The 26737-nt window shown below is 36.8% G+C and overlaps 1 protein-coding gene across 1 annotated transcript; it reads right to left on the bottom strand.

Moving 5' to 3' along the window:
• Positions 1-883: 883 nt before the first annotated feature.
• On the bottom strand, positions 884-25177 carry LOC132177290 (P-loop containing nucleoside triphosphate hydrolases superfamily protein). Its single transcript, XM_088515397.1, has 26 exons — positions 24752-25177; positions 24026-24138; positions 23755-23881; positions 23430-23528; positions 23284-23352; positions 23044-23178; positions 22902-22970; positions 22187-22242; positions 21888-22047; positions 18167-18331; positions 12324-12408; positions 11593-11823; positions 11375-11469; positions 11204-11246; positions 10014-10171; positions 9152-9262; positions 8202-8270; positions 7932-8075; positions 5454-5528; positions 5183-5359; positions 4990-5075; positions 4598-4652; positions 2231-2356; positions 1972-2085; positions 1488-1604; positions 884-1384 (listed from the first exon to the last, which is right to left on the bottom strand). The coding sequence occupies exons 1-26, from the start codon at positions 24872-24874 to the stop codon at positions 1319-1321; spliced, it is 2868 nt and encodes a 955-aa protein (XP_088371523.1). The 5' UTR covers positions 24875-25177; the 3' UTR covers positions 884-1318.
• Positions 25178-26737: the final 1560 nt, after the last annotated feature.

Here is a 26737-nt window from a genome sequence, read left to right as displayed (position 1 = left end):
ATGGGAGCTTATTTGGAAAACCATTCTTATGACAGACATAAGTGCTAAAGATTAACTTTATTAGCTCTCCAAGCTCTGATTGAATAAACAACCGCTCTAAGCTAGGATTTTCTAGAACAATTGGATGTCCTGGAGGAGGCCCCCTGAGGTGAAAAGGCGGGCAGTTAATAATCGCCCACTAACTTCACTAACCGCCTATATATATATATATATATATATATATATATGAAACAATGTCATTTTCCTGTTTAAAATTTTAAATATATATAAAAATAATGTCGTATATAGAATGATATTATCATATTACCATAAAAACATCATTTTATTTTTTAAATTTTTTTTAGTTAATAACCGCTAACCGCCGGTTAACCGCCTAGGCAGTTAACGGAGGTGGTTAGTGAATTTTACTAACCACCTAGGCGGTTACGATTAACGGTTTTAGCCAATAACCGCTAACCATAACCACCTTTTTACCCCTACCCCCAAATCAAGAGGCTTTTGTTCTTATCGGCAAGCTACTCACCCTTAAGCCTCTTCATTCTCAACGGGCCACCATGGCAGCAGCTTGGAATTTTGCTACTCCTTTGGCTGTTGAAGTTCTAGCACCAAACAAATTCCTCTTTGTTGTTCCTCTACAAAGCCATGTTGACCGTATCCTATAACAAGGGCCTTGTATATCCGTAGTTCAGTAGTTCTTTACTACTTGTTCAACCTTGGTCCCCTGATTTAACCCTCGAGGAGATTGAGGAGCTTTTCCAATCTTTGCCCCTTTTGGATCTGACTGCATGGGCTTCCTATGCAGAATATGACCACCCGAAATGCAATCAAGATTGGAAAAGCTCTAGGTACCGTTTAACCTTTCAATTGTCACATAAAATTCCTATGAACGTAATGTGGACGACATGGACCACTTTTATGATCTTATAATCTTCTTGAGAATATTACACAAGATGCTGGTCTCGATGGTCACAATGATCAAATTTACATGAATTTCCGTTGATCATGATCAGCAATAGAGATTTCTTACATTAAAAAAACTCAACTAGCAATTAATCTTCCATTCTCAGTAGAGGCATATAAATTTGAACTATATTCTAGTACTGTTTCTTTGAGCTCATGTACAACCATTAAAATGAGAGGAGCAAGAAAAAAAGGATTATTTTCTCTATATTCCTAACCTAATTCTCATTTCCTTTAAATTGATCCTAGACTTGGAAAAACAATTCCAGACTCAACAATTCCAAGAATTGATTTTTCACCTATGGAAGGAGATCAAGGCTCTTTCGAGACTGCATGGAAAAATTGTTAAAAGCAGGCATTACTGGCGCTTTCTTTGGTAGAGTGAATAACCAACAAGGGCTGACATCAGGAAAGTCCAAAGGACCTGCCACAAATATAAAAAAGATGGGAATGTAATTGGAAAAGCAATAGAATGACTTGGGAGCAGTTTACATAGACGATATGAGAAAAGGTATTATTGGACTTACTGTATTGATGGTGTGCCACCGCTCAAGCCTTTTAATCCTGGACTGCATGTCTTCAATAACCCCTTCTATTGGAGATACCTCTCTACATGGTGAGGATTCTGAAGCTGAACTGCTGCCCTGTTGGGTCCACCATAGTATTTCAACTAACCATTAGAGATGCAGTAAGTACAACATCCGCACTTCCAGAATTAAAATAGATGCACCTTTTTCAAGATTTTGGAAAGGGGATGAGTTGTTATTGTGGGTTGGGGGTGGGGAAGGCTCTAGGTTGGGCCATTTGTGGGAAAAGATTTGGGGTTTCTCTAATTCCCTTCGTTTTAGAAAATTCTGCAACATCTTGTGATAATAATCTGCTATATGAGGCAAAGCTATGCAAATAGAATCTCTGATAAGAGTCCTAAAATTTTGAACAAGAATATTATCTCTTATGTAGGTTTCAGAAGTATATGTCTGTCATCCCCGCATTCACTCAGCAGTAAACTACCTGAGATTGAATAAATTCCACAAGTTCCTGCAGCCTTGCAGCTTGCTGAGGGTTAATTCCACTTGAACTTCTTTCCATTGCTGGTAATCTCTCCAAAATTATTTGAAGATAACTCTACAAATACAACAAAAATGTCAATAAAGTCAAACAGCATAAAGGATGCAAATGGGTTCTCGTGATAATTTATACAAAGAAAGGCTGGTGGCATGCAAGCACAAAATCATTATGCTATACTGTATTCAAGTAGTAAAGCCAAAACCTTTGTAGTATATGATCCATCCAGTTTAAGCATTGAACCAGCAGCTGCCACAGCCTCTTTATTAACACCTTTGATTTGTAGGTAAGGACTAGGGGCATTTTGTAGATGATCAACCTCAATTAGGATCTAGAAGATGCAAGCAAGAGATTTTAAAGCCAATATAAAACCCAAAAAAAAAAAATCTATTATATCAACAGGGAACCTGCAAAGCGAAAAAAGAAAAACAATCTTATAATATCAGAAAACATCGTGCTTTACGATAATCAGTTCATCAAAAGCAGGCGCTACGAATCAGATCTAAATCAGTTACATGATAATGATTCAGCTAGATAAGGATTTAATTGGAAGCTGAGATCAAACACGGGGATTTATTATGTAATTATACTTGGAATTTTAAAGACAAAATGACGTTTCATAACACCACCGTCTCAAAGATTCTGGAGATTCTTCTCTTCATGGCAAATGAAATCAATAACTAAAATTTCACCCCTCACTCAGATATTACTGATGCTAGCACTCTGAATCTCATTTTGTTTATTTAAATTTTATTCTACTTTAGGAATCAGGGGTATTATTTTAATTTCAGATTTGTAGAAATAGGATTTAGTTTTGGTACATTGGGTTATTTTATAGGTGTCTCATGCTACAAGCCTACAATGCTTTATTTTTAGGGTGTTAGTAGTTATTTAGTTGTGCTTAGTAGGGGAAACTCATTAAATCCAAATCCTAATAAGATTAGTAATTAATCATCTATTTATACAGATGCAATGTTTTCTAGTCAATGGAGAATACGTTTTGCTAAAATTTCAAAAGCTATGAAACTTTCTTTGAGGTTTGCGTGATGCAACCTTAATCCAAGTGTAATACTGAGGAAAACTTGAGCGTGATATTTAGAAAAATTAAGCGTGATGCCTAAATCTATCTTATTCTTAACTTTCTAATCTCCAGCAATTCATCCAACCTTCAAACACTATAATCCGACCTCGACTTCTCACCCTTAGAACCCAGAAATTTATAAAGACCATAGTACAAAGCACCTTTTATTAGCCTCCAAACCCACAAAACCAGATCTGCCAGTTCCTGAATTACTGTTCACAGCCTGGTACTGCCATCCGAAAGCCAAATCCCTTTTCCTTACCCTATTTGAGCCCCCCAAACTCCCTAATATTTTCAACCACAAAAACCAAGTCTAGCTATCCCCAAACACTAAAACAAGTCACTGCCCAGAAACTGCAGCAACTTTGCTTCCTATATTCAGCCCATTAAAGCCCTACAAAGCTCAAACTTTCTACACCTGATTTGTAAATAACCCTACAACATCCATTATATGCTGTCTTACATCAGATATGGTGCGTTTGCCCACATGAACAACATCCCTCCTGTTTTTTTTTTTTTGATAAGTAAATGAAATATAAATAAAAAGCGCAAAGGGGCACAACCCACATACATGGGAGGTATAAATAAAGAGCGCCTAAGAGGGAGAGAAATGAAAGAAAGGAACAGAATATTTTCAACCTGATAAATTTTTTTTTTTTTTTTTTGATAAGTGTACCTGATAAATCAATTTCATAACCCCATAGATTGCAAATAGTGAATTATGTTTGAAATGAAAAATGTAGACAAAGGTGGTTAAGGCCTTGCTTATATCAGGCTCCACAGCCTTCAAAGTTTAAAGTTCTGTTTATCAGCTGCTGCAAGCTCAATTGTCACTTACGAATATCAAAAAATTTTCCTTACAAAATTTTACAATATAGCAATATAGGTGCCAGTCTATGACGGAGCATAATGAATGCACGCACCATGTGAAAACAAAAACAAGACAAAAAATTTCACTACTGCACCATAAAGGAGTAAGGGAACAAAACAAGGATTTTATATGAGAAATGCTACACACACTCTCACTCCATTTCTTGACGTGACATTGAAAATCACTATTAAATCCCAAAATGCAATGGTGATTTTCAATACTACGTCAGAGAGTATGTACTTGGAAGTGTGGAAGTGGGAGAATGCAACATTTTTCACTTTATATTGGTATCACATAATTTCCTATGTACCACGGATCAATCGCTATCCATTACATATAGGGCATGAAAACTGGCCTTTTCTTTCATAGATAATTAAGCTGCATGAAAAAAAGTTTTAGAACAATAAGAAACTAAGATGAATCGAATTAAAAACAAAAATTTGGAGTGAGCAAAACCTACCAGTGGAATCAGGGAGCAAAAGCAGAATAATAATAATAATAATAATAATAATGACAGTAACAATAATAATAAATTCAAGCTCATTGCTTCAGCAAAAGTGAAATTTCACCCCAGAAATACGTATTTCAGCACAAAGTAATCTCCTAGAACTTAATCTGACCTTTCCATCTTGGTAAATGAATGCTGATGCTTCTATATAAGCTACAGCTTGATACCTGACATCACAACAGGATATAACATATTTCAACTACAAGTGTACATTAAATAGGCAAAAAAAAAAAAAAAAGACACATACAAACACATAAGTATAAAAATCTATCAGCTGGTTTAAATATTTCCCTCTCATAGCCCAATCCTTGGCTTTGGTCATGAGAAATTGTCATAGGCTTGGTTAAAATGCCCCCTATCTTATAAACTGTTAAAATTTCCATTGAGTCATGGAAGAACTCAATAATGCTAATGGTGAATTAAGTATATCCCACATATGATCACTTTTCGGTCAATAATTAGGGGAAAAAAACAAGAATGCATTAACTTATATATGTGGCTTACCCAAGGTTAAGAAGACCCGCAACCGTACTAATGCTGATATCGAAATCCACTTTGGGTTGAATGATGAAGTTCCCTTCTCTTATAGGCTAACAAATGTAATTCACAAGAAAATGAGATTTGAGAATTCACAACAGTTTCAGAGAAAGGAAGTACAGCATTTTATTAGCAAGTACAAATTAATTTGACCACAGACCTCCCGAATCAGCAATGCAAATCTACCCTCACATATTCTGACCCGTATGCAGTCACTCTCTGTCAACTGCCCATTAATGGGAATTCCAGGAAGCCTCAAATATATGTCAATAAAATTCTGGGCAGAACTGCAGAACTTTTCTGGATCAAGAATTTTTAAAATATCTTGATAAGCTACCTGTTATTTAATGGAAACAGTGAAAACCTGTCAGGGAAACTAAATTAAATAAGGTCAAGCAACCATGAACAGCATTACACGACCACACTCTTACTGGCTTGTTACTCTTCAATACAAACAATGAGCTCTCAGGTGACAGCACAGGATCAAAGTCATTTCGAATTTTGAGCTGCAACACAATGTACTACCAGAGTTAGCACCCACGAGTCACAAATTAGTAATATAAAATGAAGAGTAATTTGATGTCAGTTTACTGTCAAGATTGCTTCAAAATTAACACGAAATTTTTTTCTCATAAAAAAAAAAAAAAAAAAAAGGATTTCACATAATGCGCACATAAGCAATTTGCACTACCAAGGTAAGATGTTGGGACTCTACTATGAACATTGTCCTTGTCAAAATCTTACAAATTACAAAATGAGATCTTCCAAATAAAAGTAGTGGAATAAATGTAGAGAAGCAAGAAATACAAAATAATCATATTCAAAATAAATGCTAAAAGCTCTTTAAAATGGCCAAAATATAAAACCATCTGACCATTGGAATACTCCTTATGCTTACAACGTAAGACTGGAATAATAAGGGGAGGGCAATGCTTGGTTTTTATGAAGCCCAAGTTGTTGGCATGTGTGAGGGTTGAATGAAACTGACAAACACCTTAGACTCAGAAACTTGCTCAACACCGGAAGGCAGATACTATACGTTTGCAGGAATCTAAACTAGAATTCATTTCCAGTAGTGTCGTAGTTAGTTTGTGGGGATGTCAATATGTTGATTGGTGTTACTTAGCTTTGAGAGGGGCTTCCGGTGGAATCTTGATTATGTGGGATAAGAGGGTAATGGAGAAAATTGAGGTGTGTGGGAGAGATTATTGTGGCTTGCTCTTTTACAAATGTTGAAAATGGTTCTCTAGGGCTTTTGTGAGTGTCTATGGGCCTAACTCCAACACCTTGATACTTTGCAAGGCAAACGTAGAACACCTACGCTATATGCGTGCCTTATTCTTATGCTATGAAGTGGTTTTTGGTTTGAAAATTAACCTTACTAAGTCAGAATTAGTTTCTGTGGGTAATGTCAACAATGTTGATGGCCTCGCCAGTATTTTGGGATGCGTGGTGCCTTTGCCTTTGAAGTATTTTGGTCTTATCTATTTGGGATGTGTTATCGAGAAGATTGAGCGCTGTTTAGCCTGTTGGAAGAGGATGTACTTGCCTATGGGTGGAACACCTTAACAGAGAGAATTCCTTTCAATTTTCCTACGTATTTTATGTCACACTTTCCCCTTCCTCCAGGTGTTGCCAATTGCATAGAAAACTTACAGTGGGACTTTTATGGGGTGGGCTAGGTGATGGGTTCAAATCTTACATGGTAAGCTGCCCCAAGATTTGTCCTCTCATTTATGAAGGAGGGTTGGGGGTCCAAAACTTACTTTTGTTCAATCATGCTCTTTTGGGGAAGAGGCTTTGTAGAGAGTCGTAGTGGATACAAAATATGGCAACTCGTGGGGTGGGTGGTGTTCTAGTGAGGTTCATGGGTTGTATGAGGTGGGATTGTCAAAAAATATTAAGAGTGAAAGGGGGAATTTACTAGTCATACCAGATTTGAGGTGGCAGATGGCTCTTTAATTAGATTCTGGAATGACAAGTGGTTTGAGTATCATTAGGTTCTCAAGGAAATTTTCTTGGATTTATATAGTATTGCTCGCGTAAAGGATGCTTCCATGGTAGATTACTTGGAGTTATTTGGTGATTCCCATCAGCGGAATGTAAGCTTTATCAAAGAAGCTCACAAATGGGAGGTGATGTATTTGCTTCGTTTTTTAACTTCTTGTATTCCTTTAGATTGAGATATAGAGATGAAGACAAGCTTCGCTGGGACCCTTCCAAGAGAGGGATGTTTGATGTTAGTTATTTATAATGCCCCCCCTCCCTTGAAAGAGAATTTGGCAGAAAAAGACCCATTTGAGAGCATCGTTTCTTGCTTGAACAGCCCCCCTAGCGAAGATGCTCAAAACAGATAACCTAAGAAAATGGCATGTCATTGTGGTTGACTGGTGATATGAGTAAGAGGAGCGGGAAGTCTGTGGATTATCTTCTTCTCCAATGTGAGATTGCCAATGCATTGTGGAGTGCTATTTTTAGTCGTGTTTGGGTTATCTTGGGTCATGTCTAGAAGAGTAGTAGACCTTTTTTTTTTTTTTTTGGTTGGAGAGGGTTGGGCGGTAGTCCTAAGGGTGTAGCAATGTGGAAGATGATTACGTCCTGTCTTTTGTGGTGTCTTCAAAAGGAAAGAAATGATAGAAGTTTTGAGGACCGTGAGACTATCGTGGTAGAATTAAAGTCTTTCTTTCTCAAAACACTTTTTCACTCGATACCTACTTTAGATCTTAATTTGCTTAGTTTTCATAATTTTCTTGACTTATTTTTCTTTCTAGCTAGGTGTATCTCCTGTATATTATGTACTTGGGTTGTACTTTATGCGCTTTTAATGATATTTCGATTATTTACAAAAAGACAAATTAAAAAAAAAAAAAAAAAAAAAAAAGAGATTAGATGGTTCCAAGTCTACTAACATGTGCATGAACAAGATGTGGTTCAATGTACTGCTGGAACATTGGAAACACTGTCATCATGATGTCATTTTGGGACAAAAAACTCCCAACTCTACTTTTATCCCTTTGAACGCGAGAAATCAAATGTGAATGAACACCTCCAACCTGTTTTTGCACAAAGAAGAGTTATTTATCCAGTTTGCTCATCAAAATTTCTTTTGGAAATAAGAAAATAGATTAAGAATACATGGAAATTAAAGCCTCGAAGATGGAGTAGGAAGTCATCCTTACAACAGCAATCCAAAAGTCAAGTGATTTTCGGATACTAGGATGCAAAGCATAAACCCCTTCAAAAATGATCTGTTCAAAAGAAAAAATAAGATATTTTTGAGTTAGAAGGAAAATTAGGAAAAAACAAATTAGCTAGCATAACTCCTCTATAACTTTTAATTCGCTTTTGTAAGAATTTCCCATTGAGCAATATCAAATATCTAGACCAACATTGAAAACCGTTAAGGGTATTAGACAAAGATCCTCCTCCAGCTAAATTGTTTGACCAGCAATAGAGTATGGCTGAAAAGTACAAAGCCAATAATCTTTCCAAGAGACATCTCATGCCTTCTTCGTGTTCTTAGAAAGCTTCCCTCATATATGCTAATGCATGAACAGTTTATCAAAAGCACAAAAATTGGCAACAACCATATAGACAAGGAGAACCCAATAGACAAGGAGAACCCACAAAGTTCACAAATCCTAAAAAGCTATCTGATACAAGACCACACGTTAATAACATTACATTCATATTTTACATACTGAAACATGGGACCATGGAAAAGGGGGGGAGGGGGGCGGGGGTCTGACCTTGTTTATCTTTGTTTGTCTCTCATGATCAAGAAGCAAGGAACACCACTAGGTGCTCCACTACCCTAATTTTCTCTTCTATCTCCTTTTCTCTTGATGTCAAAAGGCTTGGAAGAGAAAACAAGCGACCATTTGTCATCTCTATCTTTTTCTATTAGGAGTAAAAAAGATTTGTTCTTATCTTTATCTAAAAGAGCATTAACCTTTGAGTCATAAAAGGTAGATTAGACAGGCAGCCTTAGGCTCCCAATAAACTGATGCCAACTCAACGAATTAACTGTTCTCTCTCCAAACACACATAGAGTAACAGGTAAGATAAAACATAAACCGCAGAAGCAATGGATTTATGTGAGCAATCCACAATGAGTTTGATAAGATACCACTCCACAATCTTCAGAAACTGCAAGTTCTTTGAAGCCACTCCGAAGACCAGTCTCCAAGTCAAATATGGGTACTTTTGTTCTTCGACCATTTCTTATGTCACCAATATTCTGTGCCAGTGAATCATAAAAATAAGAATGCTGATAAAACCATGAGTGAAATTTCTGACAGGTACCAAAATATAAAATAATTAATGTTTGAGTACACTGCAATTTTCACTTCCAAAGGCTTTAATATTACATTTAACTCCAGAAAAAACATTTTCAGCATTTGAGACAAACAAAATCATATCATCAATTAGCTCTAACTCAAATGCAACTTCCTCTCCTTGTAAGGGTGAAATGGAGGATGGGATTTTGGGTTCAAGACCACAAGGTGCGTTCGTAATTAAATTTTTTGGAAGAAAAAAAAAACCCTCATAAATGGCATCATATATTGTTCAAGGTAAAGCAAAACCCCCAAAAAATTCAACCTTACCTACTCTAGTCCATTTTTTTTTTTAATTTTTTTTTTGTAAATTGACATTGAGTTTTAACATGACTAGACAACTTTTAATTGTAAAACAGAACAATTTGGAGTATAAAATGGAATGCTGGCACAACAGGCTGAGTGAAGAAAGCAAAAGCAATGGTACAATCTGACTTCAGGGACTAGAAATAAAGATTCGTGCACTACTATGTATTGATGATAAAGTAATACCACAAATAGATTAGTTTGACAGTCACATCTTTGACCATAAAAACCTGCTACTTTATCAAATGTTTTTAACATAATTTTACCCACCTCAAGTGAGTTTGACTGACTTACAATCTTATTTGGCCCAAGTTTTAACAGCTTGAGGAATATGACTGAGATGTTTACCTTGGAAAGCAAAGATAGATCAAGAGAGCTGAAGTCATCATACTTAAAATCCTTCACTTGTTCAGATTTATAATAGCTTTCAAGGGAAACTACTTCACAACCAACGATGTTTGCCATTTTATGAGCCAAACTAGTCTTTCCAGACCCACTTGGACCCCCTGCAACATTGACAACAGCAAAGACACAGTAAGAAACCATCTGAGAGCTTAAACAATTTGAGATAGCGCACTTTTCAATGCAAGCAATGGCATTAATAATAATACAGTAATTTTATTTCGGGTTCAAAAAAAGAAATTTGAAATTCCATTGTCAAAAATGAGTCATTTTCTTAGAACATTGAGGAGTTTGTATCTTCACTACCTTATAAAGGCTATTGTGAGAAGTTATTCTTATCTTTTTTGGCAATGGACAAAGTATTGAGATTTGAGATGACGACAAGAGGAATTATGAACTAATATTTAGGAATGGAGGAAGTAACAATCTGCTGAATTATCACTTCATTTGTTGAATGAGTAAGAATATGGTTGCTTATCAATTTCCTAGTCCATGGGATATTGAATTATAAAAAAATATTTTTTTTTTTTTAAAAAAAAAAAAAAAACCTCCTCAGGTTCATGTACACTCTTAACTGTAAATTTACAATTCACTTGGCCACCATCCAGCTACCTTCCCCACGAGTACTGGTAATGAAAAAAATGAACAATGCCTCCAGAAATACTTATACAGATGTTGAAGTATTTCCCTCACCCATTGTCCATTGTATATTGGAGTCACTCTGTATATCACTGCAAGTATTTTCTATCTATCTACCCCAAAGCAAGTTCCCAGAGGCAGCTTAATTAGAAATGAGGGCCCCATTGCTAGCACGCCAATTCCACCCATAACTAATTAAAGCAAACAAAAGTAGAAGAGGTATTACCACTTACATAAATTAGCAAAATTATATTATAACTTGGTTTCATTGATCTTTAATTATTAGTCATCTTGGAAACTAGTTTATCCATAGACTTATTCTCTTGTTAGAGACTATTTTATTAATTGAGACTCAACAGAGCACTTGAGCATATCAGTTCACAGACTTCACCTAACCAAATCTAAACTGCCAACAAAGCTACTCTTGTAAGTGCATTAGATGTGGCAAGCACAAAAACACGAGGAGAGAGAGAAAGCATCATTGAAGCCAGTATTACCAATTCCAACAATAACTGGGAGACCCTTATTCTCCAACAAAGCCTGAAAAGGTTTTTAAAAAGCAAGTGTAAGGTTTGGATCCAACTAAATATTCTGACAAGCTTTTTAGACAAGAAGCAATTGGTGTCACGAAAACAATTTTCTAGCAACTTATATCACACACTCCATACCTGTATCGCTTGAACAGCAAGAAGCAATCCTCTATCCAAGTCATATGAATCAGGCATTGGAGCAAGCTTTATTGCGTCCCTGAAAGAGGCAGGATCTGCGGTTGTTTCATGAGAGAATTCTATAACATAACATTTAATAACAGCACACCTAGGAAAGAAACACTGAACAGAAATATTAAAAAGTGAATGAACAAATTTCCTAAGCCAAGGATACATACCTACAACTGAGTTATCAGCATGGAGAGGATCTGATGAGACGAAATGCCATGTTGCTACTATTGGTTCCATTTTAGATTTAGTTGGTGATCGAGTCCATGGTTGAGACAGATCCTCAAGGTGAGTAACAAGGTTTGGAGTGACACGAATTGGCCTCGGTGTAACAATCAGCCTTTCTTGATTACTAGTTGATGTATTAAACAAAGGTGGGGGTGAATTAAGGCGAGGTACACCTGCATGTGAAGTTAATTTTTGGAAACAGTAAAAACAGTGACATAATCAGACAAAAAGAAAAAGAAAAAAAAAGAAAAAAAGAAAAGAAAAAGAGGATACGAACAACAAATGCCCTTTTCTCTTGATAAATATGATGACATATGAAAGATGTCAAGGGCTCAACCCATGTACACAACACATAATGAGGAAATGAAAACCTCTAAAGGCACAACGGACGCTACAAACTAACAAAATCTCAAAAAGCGGAAAAAGATGAGGAATAAGGTGTGTCAACTACCTTAGTAAAATCTCCGGGCATCGATACGCAAGAACCAGAAGTGAATTCTATTTATGTGGTTTTTAAGGGATATGGGAAGCTACCTCTTGCCATGTAGCCCTTTGGTCCATGTGACACTTCACATGAACCGTTAAAAAGAAATAAAAAAATAGAAGATGCGAGCCATAAAAAAAATATAGGCAGAAAAATAAAAACAAAATGAAGTGAAGTCTAGCTCCCAACCTTTTCTCTCAAGAATCAATTCCAAATATGATTTAGTGATCCAAGGTCCATTGATACTCAATCTCAATGCTTCCTCTCCAACCGTCTATGCAAAAGAAGAAAACCAAGGCGGTATAAATTTTGTTGTACAGTAAAAAGGTAATAAAGAAAAATCTTCAAACTCTACAAATGGCATGCAACACGTACACAAAACACCATCATTCACTAGACAAAACATTATTGTACAATAAACAGAACACCATGCAGATAGCATAACCAAAATGGCATGCACCAAGCACTCAAAGATATAGATAGACTTCTACTAGACTTTTAGAAAAGAAAAGAAGTATGAAAAAAGAACTCAATAAATAGGAAATATATCATGTAGGTAAGGAAACTCAAGCTGAATCATGATGCAGGTTATCTAATAGGATGAGATAAGGAACACAGATTAATCAAACTTATATTCAACTACAGAATTTAATCGGTAAACTACATAATACAGTAAACAACCCACTATTAAAGCTCAGATGCATAAATTCAGTTCAAATATTTTTTTTTGATAATAAGTATTTCATAAAAAAGTGTAGAGGGGCGCAACCCTAGTACACAGGAAGTATACAAAGACCACCCCTTTAAAGATAGAAAGAAGAACACAAATCCACAAATTGATGCATAGTAGAAACTTGAGGAATGTTCAAGGCTCCCGCCCAAAGGAAAAACAATTTGAGAAACCTATTGCTAAGCTCCGCCATTGTCATTTCCTTATCTTCAAAACATCAAGCATTCCTCTCCCTCCAAATAGTCCACATAAGGCACAAAAGGGCCATTCTCCACACCTCCATCACCATTTTATTACCTCTTTGGCCTTTCCAGCAATCTAGAAGGTCAATAACCCTACCATGCATGACCCAATTCACATCAAAAAGGGAAAAAAGGACACTCCAAAGAGCACATGCCACATCACAATGGAGGAGGAGATGATTGATAGACTCCCCACTCCTCTTACACTTACTACACCAGTCTACCACAATCAAACCTCTCTTGCGAAGATTATCCAAGGTGAGGATCCTTCCTAGAGTAGCCGTCCACACAAAAAAACTTACTCTAAGCAGAACTTTAACTTTCCATATACTCTTCCATGGGAAAAAAGAGCTCCCCACCTCATGCCTCTCCGAAGAAGAAGAAAGCACCCCGAAGAAGGATCGCACCTCAAAAAGCTTTCTCTTGGAAGGAGTCCACCATATGCGGTCCACACCCCCCAAATGGCGCCGGGTCTCATACAATTTGCCATAGAAAGCGAGCACCACCTCCACTTCCCAGTCCTGAGCCGTTTGTTAAAAAGGAACATTCCAATGCACTTCTTCATTCAAAATCTGAATATTATCACTCGCCCAAACCTCTTTGTTTCTTGCAATACAAAACAATTCAGGGACAGCCTCCTTTAAAGGTTGATCTCCACACCAAATATCATGCCAAAACCTAATTTGGGATCCATCTCCTACTTCAAATCTGATGAACTTGGTAAAAGACTCCCACCCTCTTCTGACATGCTTCCAAACCCCAACACCAAAAGACCCCTCAACCTGTTTTGTACACCAACCTCCATCCATACTCCCATATTTAGCTTCAACTACCTTCCTCCAATAAGCTTCCCTCTCCGTAGCATAACACCAAAACCATTTCCCCAAAAGAGCTTGATTAAACCAGCGCAGATTTTTAATCCCCAAGCCACCATTTTGCATAGGAGAGCAAACTAAAGACCCTTTAACTAAGTGATACTTCGTCTCCTCATTGGTACCACCCCATAAAAAAATTCCTTTGCATCTTCTCTACTCTGTTTGCCACACTCGATGGAATGGGGAAAAGAGATAACAAATAGGTTGGTATAATAGAAAGAGTGCTCTTAATCAGTGTAAGCCTCCCCCCTTTTGATAAAAGACCCATTTTCCACCCCGCCAACCTCCTTTCCATGGTCTATATTGTGGTAGCCTTGTAATGCGCCCCCAAAGGAAGCCCCAAATACTTCATATGTAAGCCAACCACCCGAAAACCAAAAATACTAGGCAACAAATCAATATCCTGCACCTCCCCAATAGGAACAATTTCTGACTTCGGCAGATTTATCTTTAGACCTGAAACAACTTCAAAACATAGGAAAAGACAGCATACATCGCGAAGTTGTTCCACATCCGCATCACAGAAAATCAGCGTCATCTGCAAACAACAGGTGCGAAATGCTAATACCAGGATTGTGCACAGAACCTACAGAAAAACCTGCAACCAGCCCCCTAGCTTCAGTTTCCACCATCATTCCACTCAACGCCTCCATGATAATAACAAATAACAAAGGAGAGAGAGGATCTCCTTGTCGAATCCCCCGAGTACTACTAAAAAAGCCTGCTGTTTCTCCATTAACCAAAACTGAGTAGCGGACCGTAGAGAAACAAAATCAGTTCAAATATTACAAGAAGAATCATATTTTTTTCTTTTATAAGTAGTCTAACGTAGATGTAAGTCATTATAAAGCTCAAGGTGTAACCTAAGTATATAACAAGTATACAAGAGAACCCCTAGCTAGTAAAAGAAAAAAAATCAAGAAAAACATGAAATCTAGAAATGTTGAAGTCTACGGCAACTGTCCAGTTATAGAGTCTTAAAAAAAGACTTCTACCAAAACACCCTTTCTAGAAAGCAAAAATATCTACCATTCGACACAGGATAATCCACGGCAATCCTACAAGGCTAAAGATGGTATTCCATAGGACATTAGCCATCTCATAATGTAGTAAAAGGTGATCTATTGACTCCCTACTCTTTTTACACAAACATCACCAATCAACCACAATGACAAGCCACTTTCTAAGATTATCCATGGTTAAAATCTTTCCTAAGGCAGCCAACCATGAAAAGAAAACTACTTTTAGGAGAGCCTTATTCCGCCAAATAATCCTCCAACGGAAATGAGTGCTATCGTGAGGAACCAGGACATTGTAGTATGAGAGTCTTGAGCTGCTTTAAGAAGCTAACATTCCACTGATGAGGGTCACTAGAATGCCAAAAGATTTGCTGCTGAAGCATCCTTACAACGGCCCAAACTAAATATGTCTAAAAAAGCCACCTTGAAGTCTTGATCCCCACATCACACGTCATACCAAAATCCAATCCTGGAGCTATCACCAACCTCAAATCTAATGTGACTAGAAAACTTCTCCAAACCCTCCTCATATTCTTCCAAAGACCCACCCCATACAAGAAGAATTGTATCAAGACTCTAAAAGTGAAATTCCTCAACCTTGTTCAACATGTCCCAAGATTTTCGAGGTCCTTGTACAAAAAGAAACATATTAATGAAGTATGGACCACAAGAGTGATTGAAAATTGAGTGCATCCAAATGCGTACAATGGTAGGAGCTCAAATTATGAGAATTCATTTTAAGACACATATGGTTCCATTAACACAAGGTTGGTTGTTCGAGTCTCCTCAATTACTTAACTATTTTTGCGGGCATAGTCATGTATCCGGAGTTTACCCGACAGGGATGGTCCCAAGGGGCCTTGCCTTGAAAAGGTTCCTCATCACAAAAAATAAAAAAATAAACATATGGTTCTGCAGTCTGAATGTCATTTGTCACATCCTAGATAAAACTCGAGAAGCAGCCACTCATCTTTTCATTTTCAAGTCCAAATAGCACACAGTCATCCTCCTACTAACAAAGCTATTTCCCAGTAAGATATGAATATATCAAAAACAAAGCAGTCTACAATGCATGCTCCTCAAAGAAAATAAACAAATATAATGGTAATCTATGAGTGGATGGCCTTGGCACCTATAATGGCACGGTGTCCTTTCACTACAAAATGTTAAATCCTATAAAAAAAAAAAAAAATTAATATATATAAATCAATTCTTTCCAAGTACAATTGCTACTGCTCCACCCCTTCGCAGATCACTAGGACAACTCTTGGTCATTCTACCTGCAGAAGCCATGTTAATAAAAAAAGATGCAGATCCTCTCCATTCACCCAACATCTTGTACTCCAATAACACTAAAGAAGGGGAAGGGGGTGCCATGTTGTAATCATGAACACGGATCAGGAGCCTCCATCTCCATGCTCTAAGTCAGTTGCTTCATTATAGAAAGAACTCCAAAAAACAATTATGTAATTCATCCAATAATTTAGGCCATTCAGTAGCCAAAATCATAAAAAGGATTGTGACAGATTTAGCAATGTTTGATTCACCATGTGTGGTATATCACATGGAAACTCCATATCCTTTACACTATTGACTTAAATTATCCTGTTAATCCCACACAGCATGCAGGCAGCAGGTTCCTTGCTAGTACCGTGTGCATAATCTGTCATTAAAGAATGATCATTATGATAATCATAAATTAATCATTTGTATAAATTGAACTATAACCATTACTGCTCCATATATATCTTCCTTATTCTCGTACAATTGTGCTATGAAGTTCCTTTGGTCCTTTACTACTTGCCTAAAGCCAGCAAAGGGCAAGTTAAAAGCTTGAACCCTAGCTTGCTAACGATAATGAAGACTGGATTCAACACTAAAAAGTGTATCACGATGTTACCATTGACAGGATTATGAAAATAACTTTTTTAGGTCATTTTTAATGATTGAATCACCAAAATTGTTATGCCAAAAGCAAACAAATTTTTTTTGGGAAATGGCCCCATTTCTAGAACAACAATGGGGCCAATTATACAAGACCTCTAGTACTTTGGTTGAAGAATATAAATTTTTATAGTTTTTAATAGTAAACCAACATACTTGACAAAATAGACCAACTGAAGCTTGGGGCCCACAACTGCCAATAACACTATTGGAAAGCAGCCATGTGATATATATATCCTATTAAAGTAGAGATTAAGAACCAGCAAATTCTTTAAACAACAACCACACACCCCAACCACCCCCCCCCCCCCCCCCCCCCCCCCCGCGCGCGCGCGGTGGCAAAAGAAAATATGGCTGCATCCCTTTTTTTTTGGTAAGTAATTCAATCCCAATTTATGTCACATGAATTCAGAATAAGAGTAAGAAGAGTGTCCATACAAGTATTAGGGACCTAGGTTTTGTGACCAAAATGCCATTTGATTGCTAACAAACAAGAAAAAAAAACCCTTGAAACTCTTAAATAAAACCCTAAACCTTCTCTTTGAGTTGCAGAGAAAGAAAAGAGTTTTCTGAAAATACTAACCCTGTGTTTAGATTTAGATAGTGAGAGACTGAACAAAAAATGAAGAATGAAAACATCTACCTATTTTCTTTTTATACTATAACTTCGATAGTACTTTCTTTCTTCTTTTGACTTTCTCCCCTGTAAAGGGCATGTGCTCCCAAAGTCACTTGGTCTATTTTGATAAATCTATGGGTTTCATTTTTAATTGAACCGGAAAAGGCTGTGTTTTTAACCGATGTACAAGACTGTCTATGAAAGTTACCACCTTTCCAAAGTGTCTACGAAACTTCCCCTCTCCAAAAATTATTTTGAAGAATGACCTGCCAGATGCATTTCTGCATAGCTTTCATCCTTCCTTTTTTGTTTCAGCCACAAAAAAGACCCCAAGTGTCTTATAATACCTCTCTTCTCTGCATAACAGATTTCAAGAATTGGACAAAATAATTCTTTTTGTTGGCAAGTAAAAACAAGGTGACAAAATGGCTTTAAAATGAAGAAATTTACCAAATGAAAATTTTATACACATCACTGTAAATATACAGCAATGCATATGCATAAGATGATAACACTATATCTAATACTAGATTATTAGGAAAGCTTTGGGAGAAGGGGATCAAGAAACAAATGACAGAATAAGTCTAAAGAAGAAGTTCATACTTTCCTATCTGTGCCTCTTAGCACCATGAATGTCTCACCAAGACTATCAATGTTTTCAAGTGACAGGGAGCCATTGCCATTATTGACTGATGTAGATGCTCGTTTATAACTGACTACTACAGTGTATCCCAAAGCCAGCAACCCACCTAAAGTCATCCGGCCAACCTGTTTCAGCATTGAAGAGGAGAAAAGCCATGAAAACTGTTAGAAAGGGTATTATTATAGTAAAGGTTAAAGGATGTTCCTGCAATAAAGTATATTACACAAGGGTACTTATCAATTGTACTACTTCCACTAATACATATAGTAAGAGGGAAGAAGTATACATTCCTCTCATTTTGTGCAAACCCTAGTATTAACATGGTACCAATGCAAGCTCTTTAGTTTGACGGACAACAGACCCACATTGTGGCTGCTGTGGTAGTTGTTTTACCCAGAGAATTTTACTGGTTTAGGGGTATTGGTTGCTGTGTGTGGTCAGCAATTTTTGTGGGGTTGCTCTGTAGTATACTACACAAGGGTGCTTATCAATTGTATTACTTCCACTAATACATATAGTAAGAGGGAAGAAGTATGCTTTCCTCTCATTTTGTGCAAACCCTAGTATTAACATGGTACCAAGGGCTTCAGTCTTTGGGTTTTTTGGGGTTCTTTCTTTGGTTTCGTTTGGTTGTGGTTCTAGTTGGGTTGGGTTTCTTTTGGGGTTTGTTGTTTGGGTTTATTTTGGGCTACCTATGTATACTCTCTTGTGTACTTAGAGGCGCATTGCGCTTTTTTTTTTATATATACAATTTACTTATCAAAAAAAAAACATGGTACCAAAGCAAGCTCTTTAGTTTGGTGGACAACAGACCCACATTGTGGCTGCTGAGGTAGTTGTTTTACCAAGAGAATTTTATTGGTTCAGGGGTATTGGTTGGTATTGGTTGCTGTGTGTGTTGTCAGCAATTTTTGTGGGGTTGCTTGATAGGCTGTTCGGTTATTGCAGAGGTTGTTGTTCGCACATGAGATGGTGTCAATGTGTTGGTGTGGGTGATGGCATGCATGAATCCTCAAATCGCACTGTTGTGGCTGCCATCAATAAATGCCAGTTGTAGAAACCCTAGTTCCCCACGTTGAATTGGAAGAGAAAGGGGTATTTGGTTACAGGCAAAAATTGGCTCTTATTTGGGTTAAGACTATCCAAAGTTCGATATAATTTCAACTTCAGATCCATAGTTATTCAAGATTAAATTTTGGGTCAAGGTGGGTCCGTGCCAACTTTGGATCCCTTTTTCTGAGAAAATGATCTAATCCTTTTTTTATATATAAGTAATTGAAATAAGGAAAGTCCACATACCCTCCTGAACCTATTACCTAATTGACAATGTCCCCCCCAAACTACCAAATAATTGTCAATATCTCCCCAATGAAGAGAATACCCTTAATAAAATAAAATAAAACTAAAACTAAAAATTTAAAAAATAAATAGCAGAAAAAGAAAAAGAGAAAACCAAGGGTGGCTCCGGCTCATCCACCCCCTTTGGCCAAATGGCCAGAGGTGGTTATTGTCCCATTGACAAAATCCAAATTGCCACCCCTTGTTGTGGGTATTGAACTTTTAGTTGGACCCTTGATAGCACTGCTTGATTCATTGTCCAAGGTAGCTAAGAAAAACGTCTCTATTTCTGACTCCATAGTTGCCAATTCATCTTAATATTGGCTTGTGCAATCCACAACTAGGCCACTGTCTGCCACCACTGACAATGCTTTTGGCAAATTCTCCACACTTGGGCTTGTGGTTAATCTCCGCTTTTGTCCAATTTCAACACCTTGCAATTGTCTTTGTTGTGCATGCACTTGTGAGGTTTGTGTCCTAGATTGATTAAGTATAAAGAAAAAGAGTAATTAATATGCCTAAGTGGACCCAAGCCCATTAACTTATGCTTTTGGGCTAAAAGTGGTGTCCTAATATGTATATTAATTTACTATTCCTTGACTCCTTTGGTGTTTCTCTCCCCAACAATTGGTATCAGAGCTCATGGTTAGCTTCCGCGGCTGCTTATACGAGTGTCTCGATTTGAAGCGTTTTGTTTGAATCCGGTAAAAAGAGTGGTTTCTCTTGGAGTACACGTGACACTCTTGTGTGGGGGGGAGTTTGGTCAGTATGGAAAAGACTCACAAGTTATGAGAGATTTGTTGTGCATGTACTTATGAGATTTGTGTCCCACATTGATTAAGTAAAAAGAAAAAAAATAGTTAATCTATCTAATTGGACCCAAGCCCATTAGCTTAGGCTTTTGGGCTAGAAGTGGTGTTCTATTATGTATATTAGCTTACTCTTGTTTGACTCCCTTAGTGTTTGTCTCCCCAACACTCTCCTTTGAGCATTCCTCTAAGAAAATTGCTAGATAAATGATGGGTTACTGAGTGTTTAGAAAGAAAACTCATTATCTGTTGTTGTTTCCTCTTTGTGGTCTGTAACCTATCCTCCATGGAAATGATTTTTAACCTCAAATTATGTTGTTGCTGCCTCAACATTTGGCCAAGGGGGTGGCCGAACACTTCTTGGTTTCTTTTTTTCTTTTTTTAGTATTTTTAGTTTTTTGAATTTTTAGGGGTATTATGTCTTATTGAAAAAATTAGGGTCATTTTTGTGCTTTTTGGGCCTTGGGGGAACATTGATAATTTTTTGGTAGTTTGGGAAGGGCATTGTCCGAATTGAAAGTTTGGGGAGACATTGTCAATTGGGTTATAGTTTGAGGGATATATATGAATTTTCCCTTGATATATCATTAAAAATTGAAAAACACAACCCATGTATACAAGAAGTATACAAAAGAAACACCTAACTAGATTAAGAAAATCATGAAAACTAAGCAAATTAGGAAAGACAAACGTAAATGTTCAAAGGTAGAGAGACTAGAGCGTATTGAAGAATAAAGACTTAAGCTCCACCACCGTACTCTCACGGCCCTCAAAGCTTCTATCATTTCTTTCCCTCTAAAGACACCACAAAAGGCTTGAAGGCACCATCTTCCGCATGATTGCACTTTGAGAGCTACCAAATAACCCCCTCCAATAAGCAAACAAGTCTACTACCTATCTAGGCATGACCCAAATAGCCCAACACGATTGAAGATAGCATTCCATAAAGTACAAACAACGTCACAATGGATAAAAAGATGATCCATAAAATCTTCATTCCTCTTACACATACAGCACCAATCGACCACAATGACATGTAGCTTCCTAGCGTTTTCCATGGTAAGGATTTTCTTTAGGGTTGCCGACGAAGCAAAGAAAGTCACTCTCAAAATAACCTTAATCCACCAAATAGTCTTCAAAGGGAAGGGAGTGCCATCATTACAAACAAGGACATTGTAGAAAGATCTAACATCAAACAACCTTCTTTTGGAAGGGACCCATCAAACACTGTTGTTGAACTTTATGACCCAGCAAACACTAGAAAGCTCCATGAAGCTTATAAACACTGCTGTTGAACTTTATGTATTTACATTTATATTTAAAGATATATTGTGCTACCACTAACAATGTTCTGTACACTGTTCACATTTAGCTTGAAAGTACTATATTAGATCCCAAGTACACAAATACATACAGAAAGCAATACTAATAAGCAAGGAACAAAAGCATTATGTTTATTCTGAGAAGGAATGAGGACTTGATTCTCACTAAGAAGTTTATACTAGATCCCAACAAAGGAAAGGTATTGCTTTACCTCAAATTCAGCTTTAGGCCTGATGATGTAGATTTTGTCAACAATCCTTTGATCGCCAAGTGATAGATAATATCTAATACCAGATTGCCGCACCTTAATCCAATCATTTATCCGTGCTTCCTCACTTGCCGAAGGAGGTCTAAGGTACATCTCAATAAAACTGAAAATAAAATAAAGTTTCTAGCACACTCAGGTACAACCATAGCTAAAAAAACGAAAAGAAAAGAAACTGTCTTTTAGATTGATATTATGTAGGAGATGATCAAGAGGTAGAAATAACTATCTGCTGATACACTCACTTGTCTGTTTGTGGTTCATTTCCTTGAAATGCAAAAGCAGAATGTCCATCTGGCGACTGTCACAAAACATAGCATGTAGTGAAAGCATGTGGCTGATAAATATTACCTTATAATGAGATACAAATGTTATACACAGAACAAAATGGATTTGTTAAAGGAGGCATAAGATAAAAAGGAAGAGTTGACGAAGATCATTTTCAAGAAGCCTAAATTATGCATGAAAGGAGATGGGAATGGTGCACACAACAGTGATCATAGCACATACGCATAGGAATATAAATTTTATTAGGCACGCCTCATAGCCACATAAGTTGTTTATCAATTATTTTATCATGAAAAGGTTGGGAAGCAGATAAAACAGGCATGCACCTGGCAAAGCTATAAAGTAGAACACTGGATGCAAGAAGTATAACATGCACTTGACACATCCGTGCCTTCTTTCATATATATATATATATATATATATATATATATATATATATATATATATATAATGAACTGCAATCAATTTTCTTGTGTTTTTTCTATGTTTGATTTCCAATTTCATACCATAGTGAAACTGATTAATAAGTTGTACGTGGTGAAAATTTCAAAGAAACCACTTGAGTACCCCCATCATCAAATTGAAGAAAAACATAAATGAGGACATGTACAATTCCTTTTAGAACAGATAGGTCAAACATCCATTAATAATACCGACGAAATATATACAGACCTCACTTCTGCATTTCAACTTGTAAATTGCCTCTCTAAATGATGAGACAAAGCTGTTGTTAATTCTAATCTGCAAAATAGAAACAATATAAAGAGAATTAGCATTAAAATTTCAGAGGGTGAGAAAACTATAGAACACCAACCTGTGCATGATGAAGGTCAGGCTCAATGTGCTTTCTAAATAATGGGAAAATGCTGTCAATAAGGTAATCCAGCGAACATGAATCTCCAATATCATACCGGACTTTAGAAAGAAGGCTAAAATGAACACCACCAACCTGATGCACCAAAAATATATTTGAAATGTTGTATTCTCTCACTAACTGGTAATAAGCAAAGCCTCACCAAAATGAACTATAAATCCTCTCAGTGAATAAAATTACCACTGCAACCCGAATATCTAGCAAAGAGCGCAATTTTGCATGGAGAGCGTACGTCCCATCAACTATTACCTAGATAAAAATGTGAAGAAACTAATAAACCCAATAGCAAACTTTGTCAATCATAGAAACTGTAACTACATGCTTACCACCCCAGATGAAGCACTCTTTATTGCTTTTGAACCAACCCGTCTCTTTTGTTGATAATCAAAAACAGGGATCAATATATCTTTGCCTTTTGTCAAATCCTAGTGTCAACACAAAATTCTGTTTCTTAATTGGTCCAAGATCCACCACTTGCATGTATAATTTACCAATCAACAAGAAAATAGGCAAATCAAAGATTTTTGCTAAAGGCAACCTTGCATACTCATTTAAAACCATCTAAAAATGCCAATAGCTCTCACATAATTCAATCCAATGTGATATGTAAAAAAAAATCCCAAAATAAAGAAAAGTGAAGCACATGCAAACCTCAAGATTTTGGACTAGTGTATCAAAATCTATTGAATCCAAATCATTCCCTTCATCAACTCCAACACAATAGTTCTCCATGGATACAACAGTACAACCAATTACAGAAGCCACCTTTTCTGCTAAGCTTCAGGGACACCATTAAATTTACAAAACAAATTAGAACAATTCAATGAAAGTAAGCATAAAATGCCTTTCCTCTAGAAATTTATGACAAAAAGAAAATGATAAGAACAAAGTAAGACATTAAAACATTACACGGCATTTATACCTTGTTTTACCAGAACCGCTTGGACCACCGATTGCAACTGTAACAATACCGTCTTTTTTCTCTCGCAATTCTTGGATAGATTTTACTAACAAATAATACCCATGGTCGAAAGACTGCACCATATCAACCCACCTATTAGCTAGGGCTATTAATGAAAATAATAGAGCAAATTATCAAAATTCTGATTAAAACGACATCATCAAGAAAATATATATTTCGATCCCAATTCCAAAGCAAGCTACCACTACTTTCCCGTACCATAACGCTCAGACTTATGGACAGTAAAAAGAGAAGTCATAACACAATGCAGCACCAACAACACATTGATGACTGCAAAATACCATTCCCACAATTAGCTATGCTCTTGAAGTTACAAAAGCAGATAATCAAATTCTTGAAGTTACCTAAATGGTATCAATACACAGCAAATCCCATATCCACAAATAGCCATACCCCAGGCTTCTTGAAGAAAAAGTTAAATAACAGACACACACACACATGCACATAATATCATTTTCTATGTGATATTAATGGAAATTAGAGGCAGCAAAATGGGAACATTAACACGCAAGAAGCATCCAGACCGAGGCTAGCCACAGAACCCACATGAATACTGACACGCGCACGCACATAATCTATACAAGAAACCCAATTTCAAAGAAAACATAATAATAAAACCCAAAAAAACAACATGTTCGTGTACTTTTTGGGTGTGTTTGTGCGTACCACATGGAGAGGGAGGGATTGGAGGATAGAAGAGGAGGAGGAGGAAGCGGAAGTTGAGGGCTGTTGTTGGAAGTAGTCTCGGCCTCCATCTTGGAAGACCCGCTGAACAACTTCATCGTCCATGTTTCCTTCTTTCGTTGTTGGGGGAGGCGGCCAGATTGTCGGAATCAAATCCTTCCCCACAATACCATCACGGCACGCACCTTTGTTTCTCTCTTTACGCTTATCACTTGCTTGATTGATTGCTTGTGAGAGGAATCTCTCGGTCTATTAAGGAGAAAGCGAGAGAGAATCAGAAATGATATGGATGGGTGGGTGACTGGGTGGTGAGACGGATTTTGGTTCCGCTCCTTTCTTGCCTTCAATTTTTTTACGCTTTCCTAAGCTTTCCTTGCCTTCCCTCGTAAGCTCCCGCTTTCTTTTTCTTTCTCTTTCTTTTCCTTCTTTCCCCATCTTTCTTCTTTTTTTTCTTTTTTTTTTTAATAAGTGTGTATATGAACTTATTTTTATTATTTGTGCATTAAAAAATAAGCATGCATGCAATTGATTTGGGACAGGGTAGTATAGGAGTGGGTTTTTCCTTAGATTTTGGTATGAAAAATGAAGTTTGGAGTTATAAATAATCAATTAAATTCAACAAGTTGTATTTGAATCTGTTTGAGATTGCATTAGGGAGCTTAAAAATTAATTTTAATATCTAAAAAGTTGTGTCAAATAAAAAAATAATATGTTTGGTAAAAAACTTCGAAAATAGTTATTTGACTTTTTTACTCTAAAATAACAAAAACCCATTTTTGAAATAAAATAAAATTAAAATAAAGCTTTTTAAAAAAATATTATATTTTTTAATGTAATTCCAAACATGCTTTTAATATACTAACATATAAAATCATAGGGGTAATTTATTAAGACATAACATAGTAGTATTATGGTCGATGAATTAACTTCTCTTTTTAATATTGTAACTTAAGGGTTTCTTTTCTTAGCAGAGAGTGCCACACAAGAGAAGGAGGAGAACCTTCGATCTCCCCCTCCTTCCCTCATCCTTTGCTGCTTTCCCTCCCCATCTTCACCTTATAAGTTATACTATTTACCTTATGCTTCCTAGCTCCTTGTGCGGTGCTTTTTTTTTTACCTTTCCGCCTCTTTCTCCTCTTTTGTCCCTTTTTTTTGTTTTAGCCCCTCTCCTAAGGCCCCTGACCTCAGATCCACCGAGTCATTTTCTGGTTCTGGCGTGGCTCTTGGATCGAACTAGTCTAAGCCCGATCTACCGTCCCCCCTCAGACCCACGTCAACTCGCGCTCTTGCCACTAGCTCTCCGGCTCCGTCCGTGTCCACTCTTCCTTACATCGCTTTCCGACAGCCTCACTCTGAGGCCTGTTTTCTTCCGGTGTCGCTTTTTGTTTTTGTGTTTTTTGGCTTTTGTCTCTTTTTTCCTTGTATTTCTTTTCCATTTTTTTCCTGTTCGTTTCCTGCTTATTTTTTCTATTTTCTTGTGGTTTTTTGTTCATGTTTTTGTTGCTTGTAATAAGGCTCGATCCTCTCTCTTGATCTACCCGCTTGATGATCTGTGGGGTATTCACTTTTGGTCCAGATCCTTGGGTTGTGGATGTGAACGGTATCCTGACTATCGGGTCAAGGAGGATGAGTTTTGGTATGGAGTTTTTTGCTCTTAAAGCCGAAGAATAAGAGCTATCTATGCATTGAATTAAATCTGTCTGGAGCATATCTGTTGTTACAACTAAAGACTAGTCATGGATTAGCAGATGTTGATGTCATTGATAGGTCTTGAATGTTAGATTTATAATGTATGTATTTTTTATGTTTGTAATCTCGTAGCTTCGATTATAATTTGCTTTAGAGATTTTTGCTCTGTTTGTAAGAGCTTTTGCTCGCGATCTTTTCATCAATGAATGAGTATGAAATTTTCCCCTTAAAAAAAAATAAAAATAAAAAACAAAAAATAAAAAAAGTATTATGGTCCAT

Source organism: Corylus avellana, chromosome 4 (genome assembly GCF_965113065.1).
Source record: "Corylus avellana chromosome 4, dhCorAvel1.hap1.2, whole genome shotgun sequence".
Lineage (NCBI taxonomy): Eukaryota > Viridiplantae > Streptophyta > Magnoliopsida > Fagales > Betulaceae > Corylus > Corylus avellana.
Note: the sequence above shows the minus strand (reverse complement) of the source record. Positions and strands in the feature narration are given on the sequence as shown.